This window comes from Cicer arietinum, chromosome 3 (assembly GCF_000331145.2).
Source record: "Cicer arietinum cultivar CDC Frontier isolate Library 1 chromosome 3, Cicar.CDCFrontier_v2.0, whole genome shotgun sequence".
Lineage (NCBI taxonomy): Eukaryota > Viridiplantae > Streptophyta > Magnoliopsida > Fabales > Fabaceae > Cicer > Cicer arietinum.
The window spans coordinates 59815772-59835320 of NC_021162.2; the positions used below are offsets into that span (position 1 = coordinate 59815772).

The 19549-nt window shown below is 29.7% G+C and overlaps 1 protein-coding gene and 1 non-coding gene across 2 annotated transcripts; one reads left to right on the forward strand and one right to left on the reverse strand.

Moving 5' to 3' along the window:
- The first annotated feature begins 5493 nt into the window (after positions 1 to 5493).
- On the forward strand, positions 5494 to 5584 carry LOC113785948 (small nucleolar RNA R44/J54/Z268 family). The gene has a single exon (XR_003472130.1). It is a non-coding gene; the product is annotated as a small nucleolar RNA R44/J54/Z268 family (small nucleolar RNA).
- A 5473-nt stretch (positions 5585 to 11057) lies between these two features.
- On the reverse strand, positions 11058 to 19543 carry LOC101497487 (probable galacturonosyltransferase 7). Its single transcript, XM_004492575.4, has 10 exons — positions 19409 to 19543; positions 18449 to 18480; positions 18277 to 18327; positions 17510 to 17569; positions 16363 to 16438; positions 16220 to 16269; positions 14716 to 15017; positions 13700 to 14054; positions 13061 to 13603; positions 11058 to 12019 (listed from the first exon to the last, which is right to left on the reverse strand). The coding sequence occupies exons 1-10, from the start codon at positions 19461 to 19463 to the stop codon at positions 11741 to 11743; spliced, it is 1803 nt and encodes a 600-aa protein (XP_004492632.2). The 5' UTR covers positions 19464 to 19543; the 3' UTR covers positions 11058 to 11740.
- Positions 19544 to 19549: the final 6 nt, after the last annotated feature.

Sequence of the window (19549 nt, forward strand, 5' to 3'; positions counted from 1 at the left end):
CAATCACAAATTTTAAATCAGTTAATCTCGATTTTTAAGTACTTAAATATAATATATGTAATTGAACACTTAGACTATATTTAATGAGGAACCTTAATTTCATAAGACTTGATACTAAATAATGTGGAGAAAATTAAATGAAAACCTACTAGGGAGAGATGATTTTCTAAGCACTCTCTTTTCTCGGGTTCTACACAACTTTAATATTTGAAACGAAATGATATAGAGATATTCATATTTGTTATAAAATTATTAGTGAAACTCATTTAATAACATTTTTTTTTTAAATGTAGAGTGAATGAATTGAATATCTTTTTGTTTTAAATTATTTAGTGCTGCAACTCATACTATGTGGAGAAAGAAGAAAATTTGGATCCTAACTTACCATGTCCTTACACCAACCATTTAAGCTGTAGTTACAGAATATATATATTGAATACTCATTAAGTATTATTAAAAAATTATTACACACTTAAATATTCCAAAGATAAGTTCTCAAGCGAGGATAATATTTTTGGACAAAAAGAAATAATGTCTCGTACAAAAATTTATGGTTTCTTATGTTCTGGAATGATACTATTTTAAATTGTTTGTTCTATTAATTATTTTTATAGTGCGTTATTAAAGCACAAAGCATTAATGATTAAAATGTATGATATTAACTATTATATAATTTAAAATAAAAAATTAGAAATTGTATCTATACGGTGTATTGTTTATTAATTATTTTTATATTTAGATATTTCATTATTATTAAAATATATGTCATTAATTATTTTTAAAAAATATATTTCATTAAAAATTAAAATATATGATTAACTACTTTAAAGTATTTCTTTAACTACTATAATGCAGTACTTTAAAATAATTAATGTCTTGCTTTTTAGTAATTAATGAGAAATACGTTAAATAAATTGTTAAATATTTATATTTTAGTAGTTAATGAAATATTCAAAGTGATTAATGGTATAAAATTATATATTTGTCACAAAAAAATATTTCAATAATAAATAAAAAATTGAAAGGAGTATTATGTAAAACGTTAACTTATTTAAAAAGTATATTGCTCATTGTATAAATACGGTGAATAATACATCAAGTAAAATATTAAGTATTGTGTAAACCATGTGTGTTCAAATAATATACATTTTTTATTTTTATTTTTAATATAATAATACTCTTATTTAATTCATATATATTTATTTTCTTTCTAAAAATCTATTAAATTTAATTTTATTTAAAGTGTGTTAAACACTAAATATAAATATTTTTTTTAGTTAAAATTCAAACATCAATATAAAATATATTGTGATAGTCTAACGTCTTTCATTAGACTCAACTCTAGTTAATTAATTCATACTCTTTATTATCAAATAAGAGATAGAATAATTTGTCAACTACATTTGGTATTTGTGAAAACTATTTTACCAATGAATTTAAGGATAGCAACGGGATGTTAAGTGGATCAATTCAAATTAATGATTTATTTTTATTTTTACTTCAATGAAATATTTCATCTCTGAAGTTGTTTAATTTAAAATATTATTTTTCTCACTACAATATCTCATATTCTCTTTCATTTTAACACATAAAAATAATGATGTTATGGAATCTACTTTTAAAATTCCTTAAATATACAAACTTTGAACAAATCAACGAAACCCAAAATCATATTTGACACATCTAAATAATATTTTAATGCTAAGATACTACCTCTATGAAACCTCATTACAGATGCTCTAATGAGAATGATTTCATTAAAAAAAACAAAACTATCATACTTTGGAAGTGTTGAATACAATAGGGGGAATAGGTTTGTGGTCTCGAATAAATTAGGATTACATGTAGTTATTGTATGCCATTGTTGTTTATTTTATTCGTACTATCTTAATCAATATTAAAAATTGTTTAATATCTCTAAATAATTAATGTGTTTATTTTATATAGCACAATGATTAAAATATCATTTGACTATTGATGTATTTAATAATAACTTTTTATATTATAAAATAAATTAATAGTATTAATTATGATTATGTTTGAAAAATAAATAAATATATGTAGTAAATTGAATTACGTTAAAGAATAGATTTTTTTTTTGTCAATGTGTACTTATAATTAAAGATAAAAATAGTAATAGTTTAGTGATGTATTGTAAATTGATTGATTTTAAATCGACGACTGAGATTTAATATTATATAAAACTATGAGCCTTTTTTAGAGTTGGAGATTCATGTTTGTTTGCAATCACAATTGTAAATTTAAGCTTTAGGTAGATTTTGACGATTCAATAATATATATACACAAGAGTGATTAAACTTTAGACTCTTTTTTTATAAGATTAATGTTATTTAAGTGAGGTGAAGTTATATGATTTGGCGAAAAATATGACTGTGATCGAATGATATTTACACTCCCATTGTAGGTTCATTTTTCTCTTTTGATAAATCAACTAACATCTAGACAAGACTATTTAAACTTTAGATTGTTTTTTTGATGAATCAAGTATGATATAATAAATTAATGACTTAAATCGACTTTTGGTCCTCTATTTTATTTAAAATAAACTTTTAGTCCCCTCATTTTTTAAATTAATTTTTTGGTTCCCCTTATTACTAATTCTTGGGTTTTTTTGTCCTCACTATTTTTGATGACGTAATAATCTCATTAACTTATTTTTGTTATTAATTTTATTCATATATTAAAAATCAATTTATTTTATTTTATTTATATATTAAATATCAATTTTTAAAAAAATATTTAAAATTTATTTATCTTATTTAATTTTTTGTAGTAATTTAAAATTTTAAAATAATTATATAAAATAGATAAAATTTAATTAATTTTATTTTTAATATTCTAATATTATATTTCATATTTAAATTTATGAAATTTTTAATATTTTTAATATTTATTTTATTTGCTTGTTAACATATTAAAAATAAATTTATTTTATTTTATATATAAAATAAAATATCAAAAATTAAAATAAAATATTAACAATTTTTTTATTTATCCAAAAATAATTTAAAAACATTAAAATAATTAAATAAAATATTTAAAATTTATTTGTTTTTATTTTTTACATTTTTAATATTTTTATTTTTAATGTAAAATAAATAAGATTTTAAAAATTTAAATTGTTGTTGAATAACATAAATTTTTATGTAAACACTAAAATTTTATATATGTAAACAAGATAAATATTAGAAATATTCGGTAATTTTTTATCTCAGTGCTATGTCTGAGTTAGAAAACATTGGGCTATTAAGGGAAAAAAAAGGGTAACAACAAAATGATTTGAAAAATTTATTCTATACTCTACGTTTGTACCTATACTCCAGAAAATTTTAAAAATGTGAAATATAACTTTAATTTTTTTTAATTATTTTATCAATTAAAATTAAGATTTATCAATTTTTTATTTAAAGTTTTCCTGTATAAAAGGTTTCTACTGAAAAAATTAAAACAAAAAAAAATTCGGTAGAGAAGCTTAAAAATGTATACGACCGAAAAACGTATAAAAAGTTTTTCAGTACAAGAGGGGTTTACCGGAAAACTTGTGAAGAAGTTTTTCGATCCACACTAAATTTTTAAATTTTTTAAAAAAATAACTTTTTTTCTAAAAAACTTTAAAAAAGTTTTGTAACTTTTTTATCGAAAAATTTCACTTCTTTATCGAAAAACTTAAAAAAAAAATTTCGAAAGATATGTTGTGTACGGAAAAACTTAAAAAAATATTTTCGATAAAATTGAAAATAAATTACAAATTTTAAGATTTATACTGGGATAAAAAAATCATTTTCTTGCATTTATGGGGTAAAGATTAAATGCAGGATATAGAATAAAATTTTCAAATGATTTTTCCATATGAAATATAGTTTTTTTTTTAAATGAGGGAAAAACATGAAAACAACAACAGAGAACCGAAAAAAGAAAAATAATCAAAAAACAGAAGAAAATTAAAGCCTAAGGAAATGCCACTCGTGAGGCATAAACAAGCAGAAAAAGCTTCATGCTCAATTAATATTTGAAGACTTTCATTGCTAGAAGCAACAAGCTTAACAATGAAATCAAATGAAGAATTGTAGCACCATAATTCCATAGAAGTCGGGGATCCAAGATCCACACACACACACACACACACACATATATATATATATATATATATATATATATATATAAGTGTATATTTTAATTAAAAATTAGGATTAAATAAATTTTTATTCCATAGAAATATATCATATTTTATTTTAATTTTTCTTCAAAAAAATAGTCTCTCAAATATTTTCTATCAATAATTTTGATCTCTACTTTTAATTTTGAATTTTTTAATGATGTTTTGCATACATGTTTAGCACAATATAAAGTTATCCTCTTAAAAAATTTAGAATTTTTTAGACAAGAAATTAATTAAATTATTGTTTAACACTTAAAAAACAATTTAATTAATCCCTTGTTAAAAAATTCTATTTTTTTTTATAGTGTTCTAAACATGCATGAAAAAATCATTCAAAAATTTAGACGATACACGTCAATTGATTTTATAGACAGTGACAAAAATTGTTGGTGAAAAATATTTGAGAGGCCATTATTTAAAGAAATAGTTTAGAGGGATTAAAATCGAAATATGATATATTTATAGAGACTAAAAACTTATTTAACCTTAAAAAATTTCAATATATATATATATATATATATATATATATATATTATGATTTTGAATAAGAGTGAGAATAAGGTAGGCCGTACGTCAAGGTCAAGGTCAATTGTCTGACTTACTTATGATATGACCTATTGAAAGAAGCATATTATTATTATTATTATTATCATTATTTTTTTTTTTTTTTTTTTCATTTTATCTTTGCATCACTTTAGTAAAGTCAACCTTTGTAAAAACTCTTAAAAATCTTCTAGAAAATCCATTAAAGTTTTTCTAATTTTAGATTTTTGTAAGTAAAAATAAATCGGAGATCACTACCGTATATGTGAATTTGTAAAAAAATAGTAAAGAAATACATAAAATAGATACAGTCCCTTTAAAAGTGTTTCAAAATTGGTAATAATATTATTATTATATTATTATTAATATGTCCGAATTTGTTTGAGAGGTAATAATATTATTATATTATTACTTAATCTGTTTGTGGGATCGATGTCAAGCTCGGATAAATTTAAGAAGTGTTTCAACTTTATACTATTTACTATCATTATATTATTTTTAGATTTTATTATTATTAATAATCTATTTTAATGATATTTTTTAAAAGCATTATTTTGTGTTTCTTTTTTTTCTTCTAGTTTTACTTTTTAATGATTTCATCATATTATCCAGTTCTAAGTTAAATAATGATCAATTCTGAGTTAAATAATTTGATTCTTATTTCATGAATGCATTTGTGAAATATTTTCTGTCATTTTAAACTTCTTATTTATTTATTTGTTTGTTTACCTACATAATTAAAGGTTGAATTTAGTATAAGAAACTTGTTATATGCATATGATGACAAAAAAGACAAGGACATCATCACTCCAATGGAAAATGTTAACTTAGTCTAATGGGAGGGAATCTTTGAGATGCGTTTTAATGAAATATCATCTTTATTTCACATCGGTTTTTATTTATTTGAATAATGGTATGTTGTTTTGAGGAATTAGACACTTGATTTTCATAATTGAAATTCTTTTTTGTTATATAGAATTATTTCTTGTGGGTCGTTGAAAGTTTGTTTTGTAACTAGTTTTTGTGTTTATCTTAATTATACAATACGCAAATGACGATGATAAAACAGTCAGGGATATCGATACTCCTAATTAGAGAATGGCGATTTTATTTTTATTATTCTACTTTGTATAATTGTATAATATATTTTATTTTATTATTTTTATTTTGTCTAGGAAATGTCTTTTCCCTTAGAAAGAAGTGAACCAATTTCATCTACTCATATGACAAATAATGAGGCCAACAAACATATGCCTATAGATTCAACTCAAGTAGAAGCTAACACACATGCAAATAAAAATGATATCGCTCTAGAAAACAAACGTCCAATTGTTGGGAGAAAGAGGAAAAAAACATCACTTGTTTGGAATGATTTTGATGAGATTGAAATATCTAAAGGTGTAAAGAAAGCTGTTTGCAGATACTGTAAACTAAAATTGTCTACCGAAGGACCAGAAACTAGCACTAATCATTTGAAAATACACGCTAGAGGTTTCAATCAAAAGAAGTTGCAGACGTTTGCTGAAACAAGACAACCCGCCATTCCATTTCTGCCATCAAAGTAAAGTAATCCTTTTATTAGTCTAGGTGTTAGATACTCTAATGAAAATATGAGAGAAATAATTGCAAATGCTATCAAGGTTCACGAATATTCTTTTGGTGTTGCCGATGATGATATTTGGATGTGGGGCTTCCAATATGCAAACCCATATTTTCATAAGTTTACTCATAAAACAACAAGAAGTGATTGTTTGACACTATTTGAGATGGAGGAGAAATTTTTGAAGAAACTTTTAGAAAGTGTGAGCAAGATTAGTTTAACTACAAATATGTAAAAATCTAGCCATCAAATAGTTAAATATATGGTTATCACATGACATTTCATTAATGTAGGATGAAATCTTCAAAAAAGAGTTTTGAGTTTTATGAAAGTACCCCCTCCAAGGTGTGTTATTGATGTGGCTAATGCTATATATAAATGTTTGAAAACTTGGGGATTGAAAATATTTTTTTTCAGTATATGTTGATTATATGTTGATAATGCTTCTTACAATGATTCATGTTTAAGATGTCTCAAAGATGATTTATCCCTAAGTAGTAAGTTAATCTTTGGTGGCTCTTTGTTTCATGTTTGATGTTGTGCATAGATATTGAATTTGTTAGTGCAAGACGACCTTAGTAAAATTAAGGATATCATTTTCAATATTCGTAAATGTGTCAAATATGTTAACCACAACGATGCAAGAATAAAGGTATTTTGTGATGTAATTGAACATAAGCGCTTAAAAGAAAGGAAACTCGTAATTGATTGTCCAACAAGATGGAATTCAACTTTTAATATGTTGTCAACTGCTTTGAAATTTAAGATTGCCTTTGCAGCCTATAAAGAAATAGAGCCTATTTATGATCATGCCTCTTCACTTGAAGAATGGATTAGTTACATCATAAGTATAACGTGAAGAAAAAATCAAAGGTTAATATTTTTTATTTGATACGATATTTTATCAAGTAGTATTTATTCATTTTTTTAAGAATTTTTCATTTATTTATTTAGTATTTTTTAGTCCAAGGTCTAACATATATGTATTTTTAATTTTTTATTTTAATTTTAAAGGTTGACAAACAAGAGATACAAATCACTTTGAAGATTTGATATTATTTTTTTCGTTCTTTAGACTCTGAATGTGTTTTGTTGGTTGATATATGTACATTGTACAAGGAATTGTTCAAATTTCGTTTTAGAGGATGACAATGTGTTTTGCTTATTGTTAATTATGGGGTTCATTTTGTTTTATTTATAATTTTTTGAAGGAATTTTTGGAGTTTGTTATTATTGGTTCATTTTGTTTCTTTATATTTTTGAAAGGTTCTCGTAGTCTTGCATACTTGCTAGTTATAATTTTATTAGATTTAGTTATAATTTTATTACTTTTCCTTATGTTTATTATTTTATTAGTTTTTCTAAACTATAAAGGTCTAGTTTAGCCTATTTAAAAAATATAAAAATATATTATTTAAATATTTTAATGTGAATAAGACTTTTAAATAGACTTTTATGCTAGACCAGACCAGAAGAAAAAAACCTATGCGGCCAGACTCAAGCCTACAAAATTAATCGTATGACAAACTCAAACATTTTAAAGTCTGATCTGGGTTGACGTATTCGTACCCCTAGTTTTGAAAGACAAAAGCTTTAGTGAACAAGCAGAAAAAAAAAAAAAACAACTGATGATGGATGAACACCCCTCCAAATTCCAATACTCACATAAGGAAATAAAGAATACTAAAAAAAACACTCCAAATATTATAATATTAAAATGTGGATGAGAAGAAGTACCCTCAACTAAATTAAATGAGTTTTAATAAATGAGGTCTGATTTAATCACAACTTTTGAAAAGTCTCTATCTAAATGTCTAAAGCCATTAAATTTTTTTAACCGTGCTTCCAAAAATACCATACTATTTTCAAAGACACCAACAAAGCCCACATTTAAGCTTAACATAACCAGTAGAAGGAGAAATCCATCTTTTTGCACATGCGAAATCATAGTTAGGTCCGTTAAAGGTCTTCCGCAACTTAATACTTCGTTCGATAGTCGCAACTTGCTTGAGGACTCTTGCAACCATCAAGTTTGCATCTTCAACCTTATTTTGAAAAACTACTTTGTTCCGACTCCTCCAATGTTGAGACACAACAACTCAAAACAACATATTCCAAAAATGTCTCTAAGACGAAAAGAAACTATAAAGTACATTACCTTAAAAAAAAAAAAAACATTCCACAACTGATGAGGTTTAGGACACAAACGACACAAATGATCTAAAGTGTCATCATTGTTTCCATATACAAGATAAGTAGCATATCAACAATTCATTTTTCAATATTGCTACCAACACCCCCCAAATTGCTATTCACACCCCTCAAAATTAAAAAAAAAAATCAAAATGCCCCTATCATCAATGTTACACATTTATTATTTCATAACTCACATTTATCAACTTTCATCACACCTCATAACTCACATACAAAAATCATCGTAAAAAGGTATGTTATTTTTTTTAGTAAATCTGAGGATTTTGGGTGAACTCAGTTCACGTACGTTCTGGAGTTATGTGAACTTAGTTCACGTATGTTTAAAAAAAATTAAAAATCTCAGACTTTACGCAATTTGAATTCACGTATATATACGTGAACTCAGATTGCGCAATCAATGGAGTTTGAAACTTGAATCCTCATAGTGTACGCAATCTGAATTCACGTACACCTATAAATAATTGTATAATTGTACGCAATCCTCATAATCATTGAATGCTGAATAATAAACCATGTACGTGAACTGAAATTGCGTAAACGTCTTAGTATATACGCAATCTTAATTCACGTATGTGTGAATTAAGATTTGAAAATCAAACCAAAGTGAACTCAATTTCACGTAAGTTTACGTGAAGTGAATTCACGTACGTGTACGTAAACTGAGTTCACGAATATTTTCTAGAATTCAGTTTACGTAAACATACGTGACCTCAGTTCACGTAAACTTACGTGAAATTGAATTCACGTAAATGTTAGCAAAATCTTGAATATGGTTAATGATGATTGATGGTGATTGATGATAATTAATGATAATTGATGATGATTTATGAAGATGGTTAATGATAATGATGATTAAGGTTTAATAAAATGAAGAAGATGAAGAATGTGTTGAATGAAGATGATGAAGATAGAATAAAGAAGAAGAAGAAGAAGAAGAAGAAGAAGAAGAAGAAGAAGAAGAAGAAGAAGATGAGTTAGGTTAATAAAGAGGAAGAAGGGGAGGGTAATTTGAGAGTCTTAATTTTTTAAAACATTTGAGGGGTGTGGGTAGTAAATTAGGGAGTGTTGGTAGCAATATTGTTCATTTTTTTACATTTAGCCCAATTTGTTAAAAGAGCATCCTGAGCAAACTTTCAAAGATGTAATTGAACTCTTTTTTTGGCCATAACACTTCCAAATTTTCGAGAAGCCAATTTGTCTCTCTAGCATGTTTAGACACATAAGCAAAAGTACTAGTCAAGATAACAATCTTTTGTCTTAGCCTAAACAACATTATTCGTCCCTTTGTAATTTAGGGTAGAACAATATGATTCAAGCATACACGAACATCTTCATTTTGAAATGAAGATGGACTATCTGGATAAAATCCAACACTCTATGATTATTGGTCAAATCAACAACACATAGAGATTCTTCAAAAGTCATTGGCTCATGAACTTGAAACTCAGCAAGCTTCGCCAACTTTGGGAACCATACATCATTTCAAACATTAATGTTTGTCCCATTTCCAATTTTCTAGAAAGTATTATTCTAGATCTCGTTTCACATCTTGTTGATACCTTTCCAAAGATTAGACGTAGTCCAACTAGCTGGAATATGAGGGATTGTATCCTTGTCTTACTGATACGTAAACCAAGTTACTTTGACCCAAAGGTTCTTCTTATCTCGAATAAGATCACAACCAATTAAATTGAGTATCATTCATGTAATTAGAATCATAACTCTTAGAGCTATTTAGAAAAAAAAAACTCAGTTTTCTCCCTAAGAGATCCAATTGGAGTGTGACTTCTGAAACCAAAGGAAGAACTCTTCATGAGCTACAACTGGTCTTATTGATTTCACATTCTCATTTGTGCATTTTCAACACCAAGGGTAGAATTATTAATCAAAGTATTAACCACCACTTCCAAACACCTAATCATCTCGCCCTTTCTAACAAAGCTATTTCCAAACACATTTATATTCCAAATCTTGACTTTTTTTTTTTTGAATTGAACAATTTGATTTCCCAAGTCGATTGAGGGGACCAAAATTGAACCATCAAATTAGGAAAATCCTCATGAGACATTTAGGAACCTAAAATTTTGAAAGGGCATATATAATATTACGCTTCCTTTTTGTTTGCATCAGAACATCTCTATGATCTGATTTAAAAAAGGAGAAATGAAGAACAAAAGCACTCTGAAAACCCTCCATTGCATATTGATAAGATATGATCTAACCTTTTAAAAGGAGACCTATACTTCTAAGTGAAGGGGCTACCTTGGAAGCCAGCCTCAAGAAGATTGCAAGCTTGAATCTTACGGGTCTCACCTTTCCTCTCATGATCACCGTAAAGGGTGTTAAAGTCATCAGACACCACCCTAGGTTCGTCAGTGTAGTTTGCCAATCGACAAAGGTCATCCCAAATAAGCTAACGACAAATCTTAACAAATTAATGATTTATTTTGATATATCTATAATAACCGCCATTAATTTATTAATCAATTGCTAACTTTAGAGAATGTGAACTCCATCCAATGTTACACCAAATCTTGATATTTGTATGATAAAATCTAAATAGTATTACATGTTCATAAATGAATACATTGAAATTTGTGGCCTAAGACCACCACTCCAGTGCATGGCACAGGTCTAATATCAGTACAACAAAAAATGAACGAAAATACATTTAGTGAATAGTATTAAGTATTGCTAGAGGACAAAATTGTTTTTTTTTGTTTGTTTATATAGCTGTTGGATAACATTTTGTCATCAAACAATAACAAACTTCGCGCAAATTATAAATCCAAAAAACTAGAAGGAATCATTCTACTTGTTTCTCAGCTATGAATAATTTACATCAAGAAGCATAATAAAATCTTGAAAACAAACAATTTGACTGTTTATATTTGAGTTATACTGCCTTTGCTCATGCATAACTCTTCGTACTGCCAACCAATTACTCAGTGGGGAAAACCTCAACACCAATTAGCTATCTTGAAAACTGTGAGGGTACTCATATTTCTTAATGCTTTTGCCGGAAATGCAGTGAAGTTTCCAGGTTCCTTATTGACTGATTAATTTTATAACAGGTGTGTTAACCTCATCAACCCTATTGCTTCTTCCACAAAACCGCTTCGAAAAATTAGATCGAAAAATTGAGCACCCGTAGCACAGGCATCTTCTTGTTGCTTCTTAAAAGCTCACCCATAACTTACTTACTATGAATTCACATTGCACTCACTCAAGAGCTGATCCTCTTTGTTCAGAAACTTCTTCCAATAGCTCTTGTAATTTGGAATTCCTAGATCAAGCCAGGGTTTCATTTTTCCATTGTAGTGTAGTACCGGAGCTGTTTTAATAGAGTTAGAATCAATTTTGTAAGCATGACCCAATCCAGATTGCACCCACGACTCATTGAGTGGATATATTTTATTCTCAAATGTGAGCAAGCTTGCAGGCCATGCAGCTGTTGCAGTGGATCCTTTTTGTGCGCTCAACTACATAATAACATCATAGAAGGTAACAAACATAACTCTTTAGGTAATTTTATATTTGCTATGCTTTTCATGCAGGATATGACCCATCTAAATGTAAAGACAACTTAGCTATAAAATTGTAAAGAATACTCCCGACTCTTCCAAAAAAATCCAAATAAGTAAAGAATAAACAACAGAAAGAAACCAACAGGGAATGGCCAAATAAGAAATCCATGTGTGGACAACAAACTAAGCAGGTTTCATTAAGTGGTTATGAATTGCTTAAGTTGGATACCGCTCTGCAGAGGTGTATGTATAGACAAGATATTTACATGCATTAACTTACATGAATATTTAATGACCAACTATTCCTGTACACAAATTAACTATGCTACTATTTGTAACTAGTGTTAAATCAGGCTGGCCTAGTGCATTTGTACCAGAATTTAATTTGGTTCAATAAATTGTTAGTCCAGCTCCCAGTCTTATTTGGGGTGTGCTCCTTCTTTTATTCTTATAACTAGAGTTTAAAATATTTACTAAATGATTTATTTAATTAATTTGTTTCGAAAGATTTCAATTTAAAAGACATAGATGCTTGTTTTAAAATGACATTTGATTTCACTTAAAAAATAGAGACTGGCTCCATTGGATATTTGCAAATACATTTTAGTTTCCACCTTTAATTGAAAAAAGACCGCCCTTTTTTCAAAGTGATGTAAGAAACAGTGAAATGAAAACAACATATAAAAAATGTTTTCACTGTTTTCTGTACATACATAACTTGAAAATAGAAAACAAAATGAAAATAAGTCGGTCTTTTTTAATTAAGAATGAAAATATAAATCATTTCACAAACAAACAGTCCCTTGATAATTCTGTTAGGGGCCATCACAAATTAGGCCGGGCTAATATTTTGTTGGATTATTCAGACCAATGCATTGAGCTCAGCCCAATTCGAAACCTCTCTGTATTTAACAATATTATTTTCAGGACTGCCTTATCCAATAATATATTTTCCAAAAATATTGCAATGCAGATCTAGGGATTTTAGCCACTTACCTCTTTTATCAACCTTTTGTAAGTTTTAGTAAGACCAAGCTCTCTCCACCTCACTAGGTCAATTACGTTCAACCCCGACATCCAAGCACAGGAATTCTGACCAAAACTTTTCTCACCCAAATAACTTTTAAGCTGACCCAGCCTTACTGAGCAGAATTGCACTGCACCATTAACTTTTTCTCCCATGTCTAGGTTCCAAAGGGCTGACAAGTCTTGCTGAATAACAATATCATCATCCAGAACCACAACTTTCTTCAATTTGCTGAATATATCAGGAAGTAAATAGTGTGAATGAGAAAAAATTGAAACATATTCTGTTCTAAACTGGCCCATGGATGGATTATCATAACTGCGAAATGAAACACGAAACTCCTCAGGCAAGGAAAGTTGTAATGGATTGTCTTTTAGGCTATCCATCTCAAGATGCTCAACATTTAACACTTGAACAGCAGCTTCCCTATAATTGTTCCTCCTAAACCAGAGCTTCATTGCATAATAATTTTGTCCATCAGACAACACATGAAAAACCTGATTCCGACTTACCTGAAATATTGTGCAGCAACAAGTGAAATTATTAAAATTGCTGCTAAAATTCAACCTCTATTAATACACTGGTGCATGACTAGAAGCAAAGCATACTTTTGCATGAGTTACAGTGGAATTAATAACCACTGATGCTGCAAGCACATTATTAGAGAAAATAACATAATGGTGCAATGAAGAATCTTCAAACTTTTCTGAATCGGCCTCTTCTTCATTATGTGAAGATTTGAAATATTCAACAGTTAGTTTCAGTGCCAGGCAGTGAAAACTCTTTGGCATCGTCTGAACATTAAGTCTATATAGAAATGCACTCTGTTTCATGTGGAATTCAGCTTCATCCTCAGTCAGATCATATATTTGTCTCAATTTCTTATCAACATTGTCGCAAACCACGGGGACTGATTTAGCTTTGGCTATTGCAATTTCCATATTCTCTGATTTAGTCTCAACCCTATAAAATGATTTTGAATACCTTGTAAAATTTCTTATAAACTTAACTCAAATGAGAAAAAGTGCTTTTGCATGAGAGGGCATGTTAAAAGATGTAATAAAAAATTCATGGGCCAACACCTAACAACCTAAGCTTTTGAAGAGTTGGTTCATGAGTCATAACAGGTCTGAAAGTCAAGGGTCACAGCAATAGCATTGGGTTTGAGGTCAAACAACAAAAAGGAGATCTTAAATCCCAAGATAGAACAAAGTTGAGACAAGAAAGAAAGATAAGGCTATGCTTTGCAGTATAACCTATTAGCCCAAACAACTGTCTAGGGAACCATAAATGGTGCTATAAACAAGTACTCAAGTAGAATAGAAGCTAATAAAAATAATACAAGTCATTTAGTTGTTTTACAAAATAAACTGATTAAACTACATTAAGGACTGTAATGTCTGAAAACATAACATTTGGATCCAAGAAAATTACCAAAAGCCAGATCTGCAAGCAAATAAGAAAACTGGAAAAGAAAAAAGCAACATTTTTTTACAACACTACTTTATTGAAGGTGAGCTTATGTTCACAGAAAAATGATTAGATATCAACAACTGCTCAAGTAGAAAGCAACTGAAACAACTGAACAAGGGGACAAAAGAAATATCATATGATATCAGCTTACAGTGGTGGAAGATCAGCATCTGTAGAGGATTCACTGAGCACATGCTCCAGCTCTTGAATATTCTGTTTTAGTTGGCGAGATAGTTTGTCCTGCGCTGGGAGTTTTGCAATGCTAGGATAATAAGCTCTGGCCACAAATAGTTGGTCTTTCAATTTCTTAACCATGGCATCTTTCATAACTTCTTTATGTTCTTGTTGCCACAGACAATAACTACCATATGTTAGCTCGCACGACTTTCCATTTTCATCAGGAGAATTTGTTTTAGGGTGGGCGACTTGTTCAATACGATCAACTTTAGGATTCTGTTACAGAATTTGAATCACTTCAAGTAGCTACATGAACAATAATATATAAAATAGCTTTTAAAGAAGTCTGCTGGAAAGTACAAAGTTATATAACTTGTTATAACACCGAGAGACTGTGGGTGTTATTTGGCTGGCATACTAGTTGAACGACTTTAGCAGGTGACCTATATAATCAGTATAAATTGGGAGTCTCAGTAAGTGTTACGAATTGAACTATCCTTAGTGATCATTCAATGATGTGATTCAACTTTCAACACGGTGTAAGAGCAGTACAGCCAGTTTTCATCAAGACCATGTCCTCCCTTCCACTGCACAGCACATGGTTCTCAATTATGGGACTTTTTTTATTACAACTATGATGTCTTGCCATCTCCTTAGAGTTTTATTTTAATTAAGGGGTTCTTTTTACCATCACTAATGGTGCAACACCCAGTTCGCCACTTTCCTGATATTGCTTTGTAAAGCTACTACTGAATCCACAGAGAACACTATGGCGCAGAAATAAACGGATTTAATGTTCAGAGCTTATTGATTTCTATCCCCTTTGTGATTGATAAATTTTTACAGACCAGCAAAAGTGATTTTCTGCCTTTATCTTGGAGTTTCTAGTATGATCAAGAGTCTCATTGAATGCACTGTTTACGGTCAGGTGTAGAGGCTTTGAATATGATTGGTGGTTTCTTAAGGCTGGAGAGTCATGGTTTTACTAGTTCACAAGCTATGATCCGGACCCAGTTGGTTTGGTAGTACAACAGATTCTGGGAGCACTTGTTTGATTTTTTATTTCTTTGATGATTGTATTGTAGTTATTTGCAAATTTGGGTTCTTTAGAGCACAATAGTTTAAGAAAGATACAAACCCAAGACTATTCTGGGCTTCAATTCAGTTATAGTTCATGGTTGACAGCACCACTCATTGAAATGGGAGGAGTTGTATTACATCTCTATGTTTTCTGCTAGCTGATCAACTATTCGAGGGGGGAGTTAGAATTTCATTTTTATGTTGGTACTTTTTTTGGAATAGATTTTTATGTTAGTGTGCTGTGAATGTTATAAGATAAGGATTATACTAGTTATACAAGGTTCTACTTACTGAGATTTATAGTATACATAAGTCTCAGTCAGTGCCTTGAATTATACTATTCTGAGCAATTATGTGTTCAACAAAGATTTCAACAAATGACAGTAATATATTCGTACATTAAAAGCTGGAGGTGGCTGCGGAACAGGATTAGGTGGCGCCTTGACACCTGAAAATGATTTAAAATTAAAAACAGAAAAAAGGAAACGGTTTCGAATAAGGTATCATGAGAACATATAATATTGAATCGGTAGAAGCACACCTTTATGTTTCTCGTCACTGGCACCCCTACTGACGGTGCCATTCTTGTCTCCTCGAGCATAACTATCCAGAACATCCTGACATGCAAAATTATTATTGATAATTAATAGTATTGCCACAAATAATCTAGATGCATATGATGCAGTGTCCCCAACCCCTTCAGTTCCATGTGTAAGGAGGAGGATTCTTATTTACCTTGATCTTATGAATCTTATAATTTTTGACAAATCAATACATATATACCCCAATCTCACAACTTGTCCATCTTGAACAAGCAGTTTGTAAGATTTAAGAACTGGTGCACTAGCAGTTTTTGCAATGTAAAGGGATACTTTTTATGGAACAATTTATTTGAGGATTTTGGTCAGTCTTGGATGTGTCCTACTTTGCAACAGTTTCTAATGGTTAGATACAAAGGCTTGGCCAAAATCGGCGAGACAAATATTTTGCTGTAATGTGCACTTTATGCAGTCCTTTGGAGTGCTTGGTTAGTTAGGATAGGATTATTACCTTGATACCTCTGAAGTGTCAACTAGGAGATAGGAAAGGCTACATGGCGTTCTTCTATTGGCTGTTTAAAAGTAGCTTCCATTTCAAACATACTATGAGAATTGAGCAGCTTTTAATGTATTGTATATATTTATATTTATATTCTACTAGTTTTCTTATGTTTCTTTCCTTTTCTGTACTGGAGGATTCCGTGTCCTCCTTTTACCTGTGCTTCCCCAATTTTTTTCGAACAAATTTATTTGTACTGTGATAAAAACCAGAAAACTCTGTAACTTACAAGGATGAGATATTAAGGCCGACACAAAACCCAAAAAAACCTTACAACGATGACAATTACAGAAACATGATCTACGTCGAATTTTCCTTTTGATTACATGAGAATACACAGACGAGATAATAGGTTATTTATATCAAATCTTTGTTTTTTGTCTTAGAAGAGATGGTAAATTCCACCATAATTAACTCACACAACTCCGAAGTCCTGAACTCGAACTCGAACCCAGAACAAAGACGTCCAGCCTAGCAATATTGACATTTGCCAGTTGAGCTAGGACTTAAGGACATTTATATCAAATCTTTGATCAAAGAAATTTCTAAATAAGTATAAAAATTAACCACCAGAGTATTATGCAGAGAACCTTGGGAAGAGTTGGTTCAAACTTTGTGATCAAATCCTGCACATGACTTGATTTTTCTCCCTGCAAAAGAAATTTATGAAAAAGACATTAATTCAGGGCTTTGGGGGGTAAGATTTAGGTTTGTGAAATGTTGGGTTCATACACAAACCACGTGCTCCTTTTGGAGTTTATTACTGATAACCTAATAAAAGGATTAATTGTTTACCCATTTTCTTTGCTTTGAGAATATCCATCAATACTGGTGCATGACAATTGAAAATAAGAAAGTATTCACCCATTAATTATAGAACTCACACTTTTGAGGTATGAAAACAGAACTTTATTGACTGAAATTGATGAGTTTCAAGCTCTTACAATGAAGGAAAGCAGAAAATGAAATGCATAAACCAGAGTTTTATGAACTCCTAACCAGAGAATTTCTTCTCCTAACTGTTTGTCTAACAACTATCTGAATGCCCTCTCCCCCCCTTCCTACTTATAACAGAAACTCCCTTAATTTCAGGGAGGATACTAACTGAATTTTATTCCTGCTCTTTCTGAACTCTTCTAGAAGCTGGGCCTAAAGGTATTTTCCATCCCGGATTACCCATATCATAGGGCCCAGTAGTTCATCACATTTGACTACTTAAAAAATGTCAATTAGCATAACCGTAACTCTAGACTACAACTAAAACAGTGAGGTTACCATGAAAAACAATGTTCTGCAGAAGATCACTAGAAGAAAAAGAGGCCTTAATTTAAAATAGCCTGGGACTAAACCACCATACCTCAGACTGTTTCTCATCATGTCGATCGTATCTTTCAAGACCTTTCTGACTCTGATTTGGAAAATAACACAAAAGAAGGTGAGCAAAAAAACAACAAAGTCAACATGATAATTCTACATTAAGTTGGAAGAACTGTGACAGGTTGACAGATGCATTTGAATCAAATGCTTACAGAAGGAGTACTTCTCTGTTCATATATATATCCTGCAAACACATAAAGACAAACGGAGACCAAGTGTAAGGAAAAAAACAATTTACAAAAAATACATAAGTAAAGTGCAATGCTATTTAGCGTGAACACATTACCAAAATCGAATAGCCAATCAGAACAGTATTTGGCATAATACACGGAAGTTACTAAACAAAAATGCAATCAGAAACGACACCTAAATTGCGCAAGCTTCACGCAAGATTCCTTCGTAACAAATAGCATTTTTCATAAATTCATAATGTTTGCACATTGTATTTTGCGAGCAAGGAAATTCAACTCATAAATGGTACATTCATTATTACTCCTAATAAATATACATAAATACATCCAAAGCAAGAGACAAAGTATTGAATTCTATTTTATACACTACAAATACACATAGTTGTATACAATTATAACTGTTTTTATTTGCATTAAATTATAAATAATAAATAAAATAGCGGAAAACAGACATTTATCACAGAACTTAAATTGAATTAAATTATATAATTATTAATCCATCATTGATCGAACGTATAAGCATACGTGCATTGAACTTTCCTTTTTTAAAATAAGAAAGAGGAAGCGATGCGTTAAATCACATTGACAAATAATTCACAGATCTTCGAGAAGCAGCAAAATTAAACGATTCAAATTCAAACTGCTATCAGCTTGAAGCAATATAATGAACAAAAAAAAATCTCGATTAACTAGTGGCGATACAGTTTCGTGTGCAGAACAACGAAAACGTTGGATCTAGAGGATATATTAATTGCGAATAACGTGAAACACGATTACGAATGAAATAAGATGTGTGATTGATGCGGATCTGTTGTGTATGCAGAATGTGATAAAAACGAAGAGTGTGTAATTGAATTGAGAGTGAGAAAACGATAGATCTCAGTGAATTAACGCGAGATCAAGTGAGAAAAGAAAGAGTACCGGAAGAGTGAAAACCGTTGTGGAGACCGAGCAAGAAGACGAGAGGGACGAGCATAGAGAGAATGACGAGACCGAGAACCGCAATTACGAAACCTCTCCACCGTCGTTTTGCGGGGACGCCGTATGATGGAACCGCGCCCA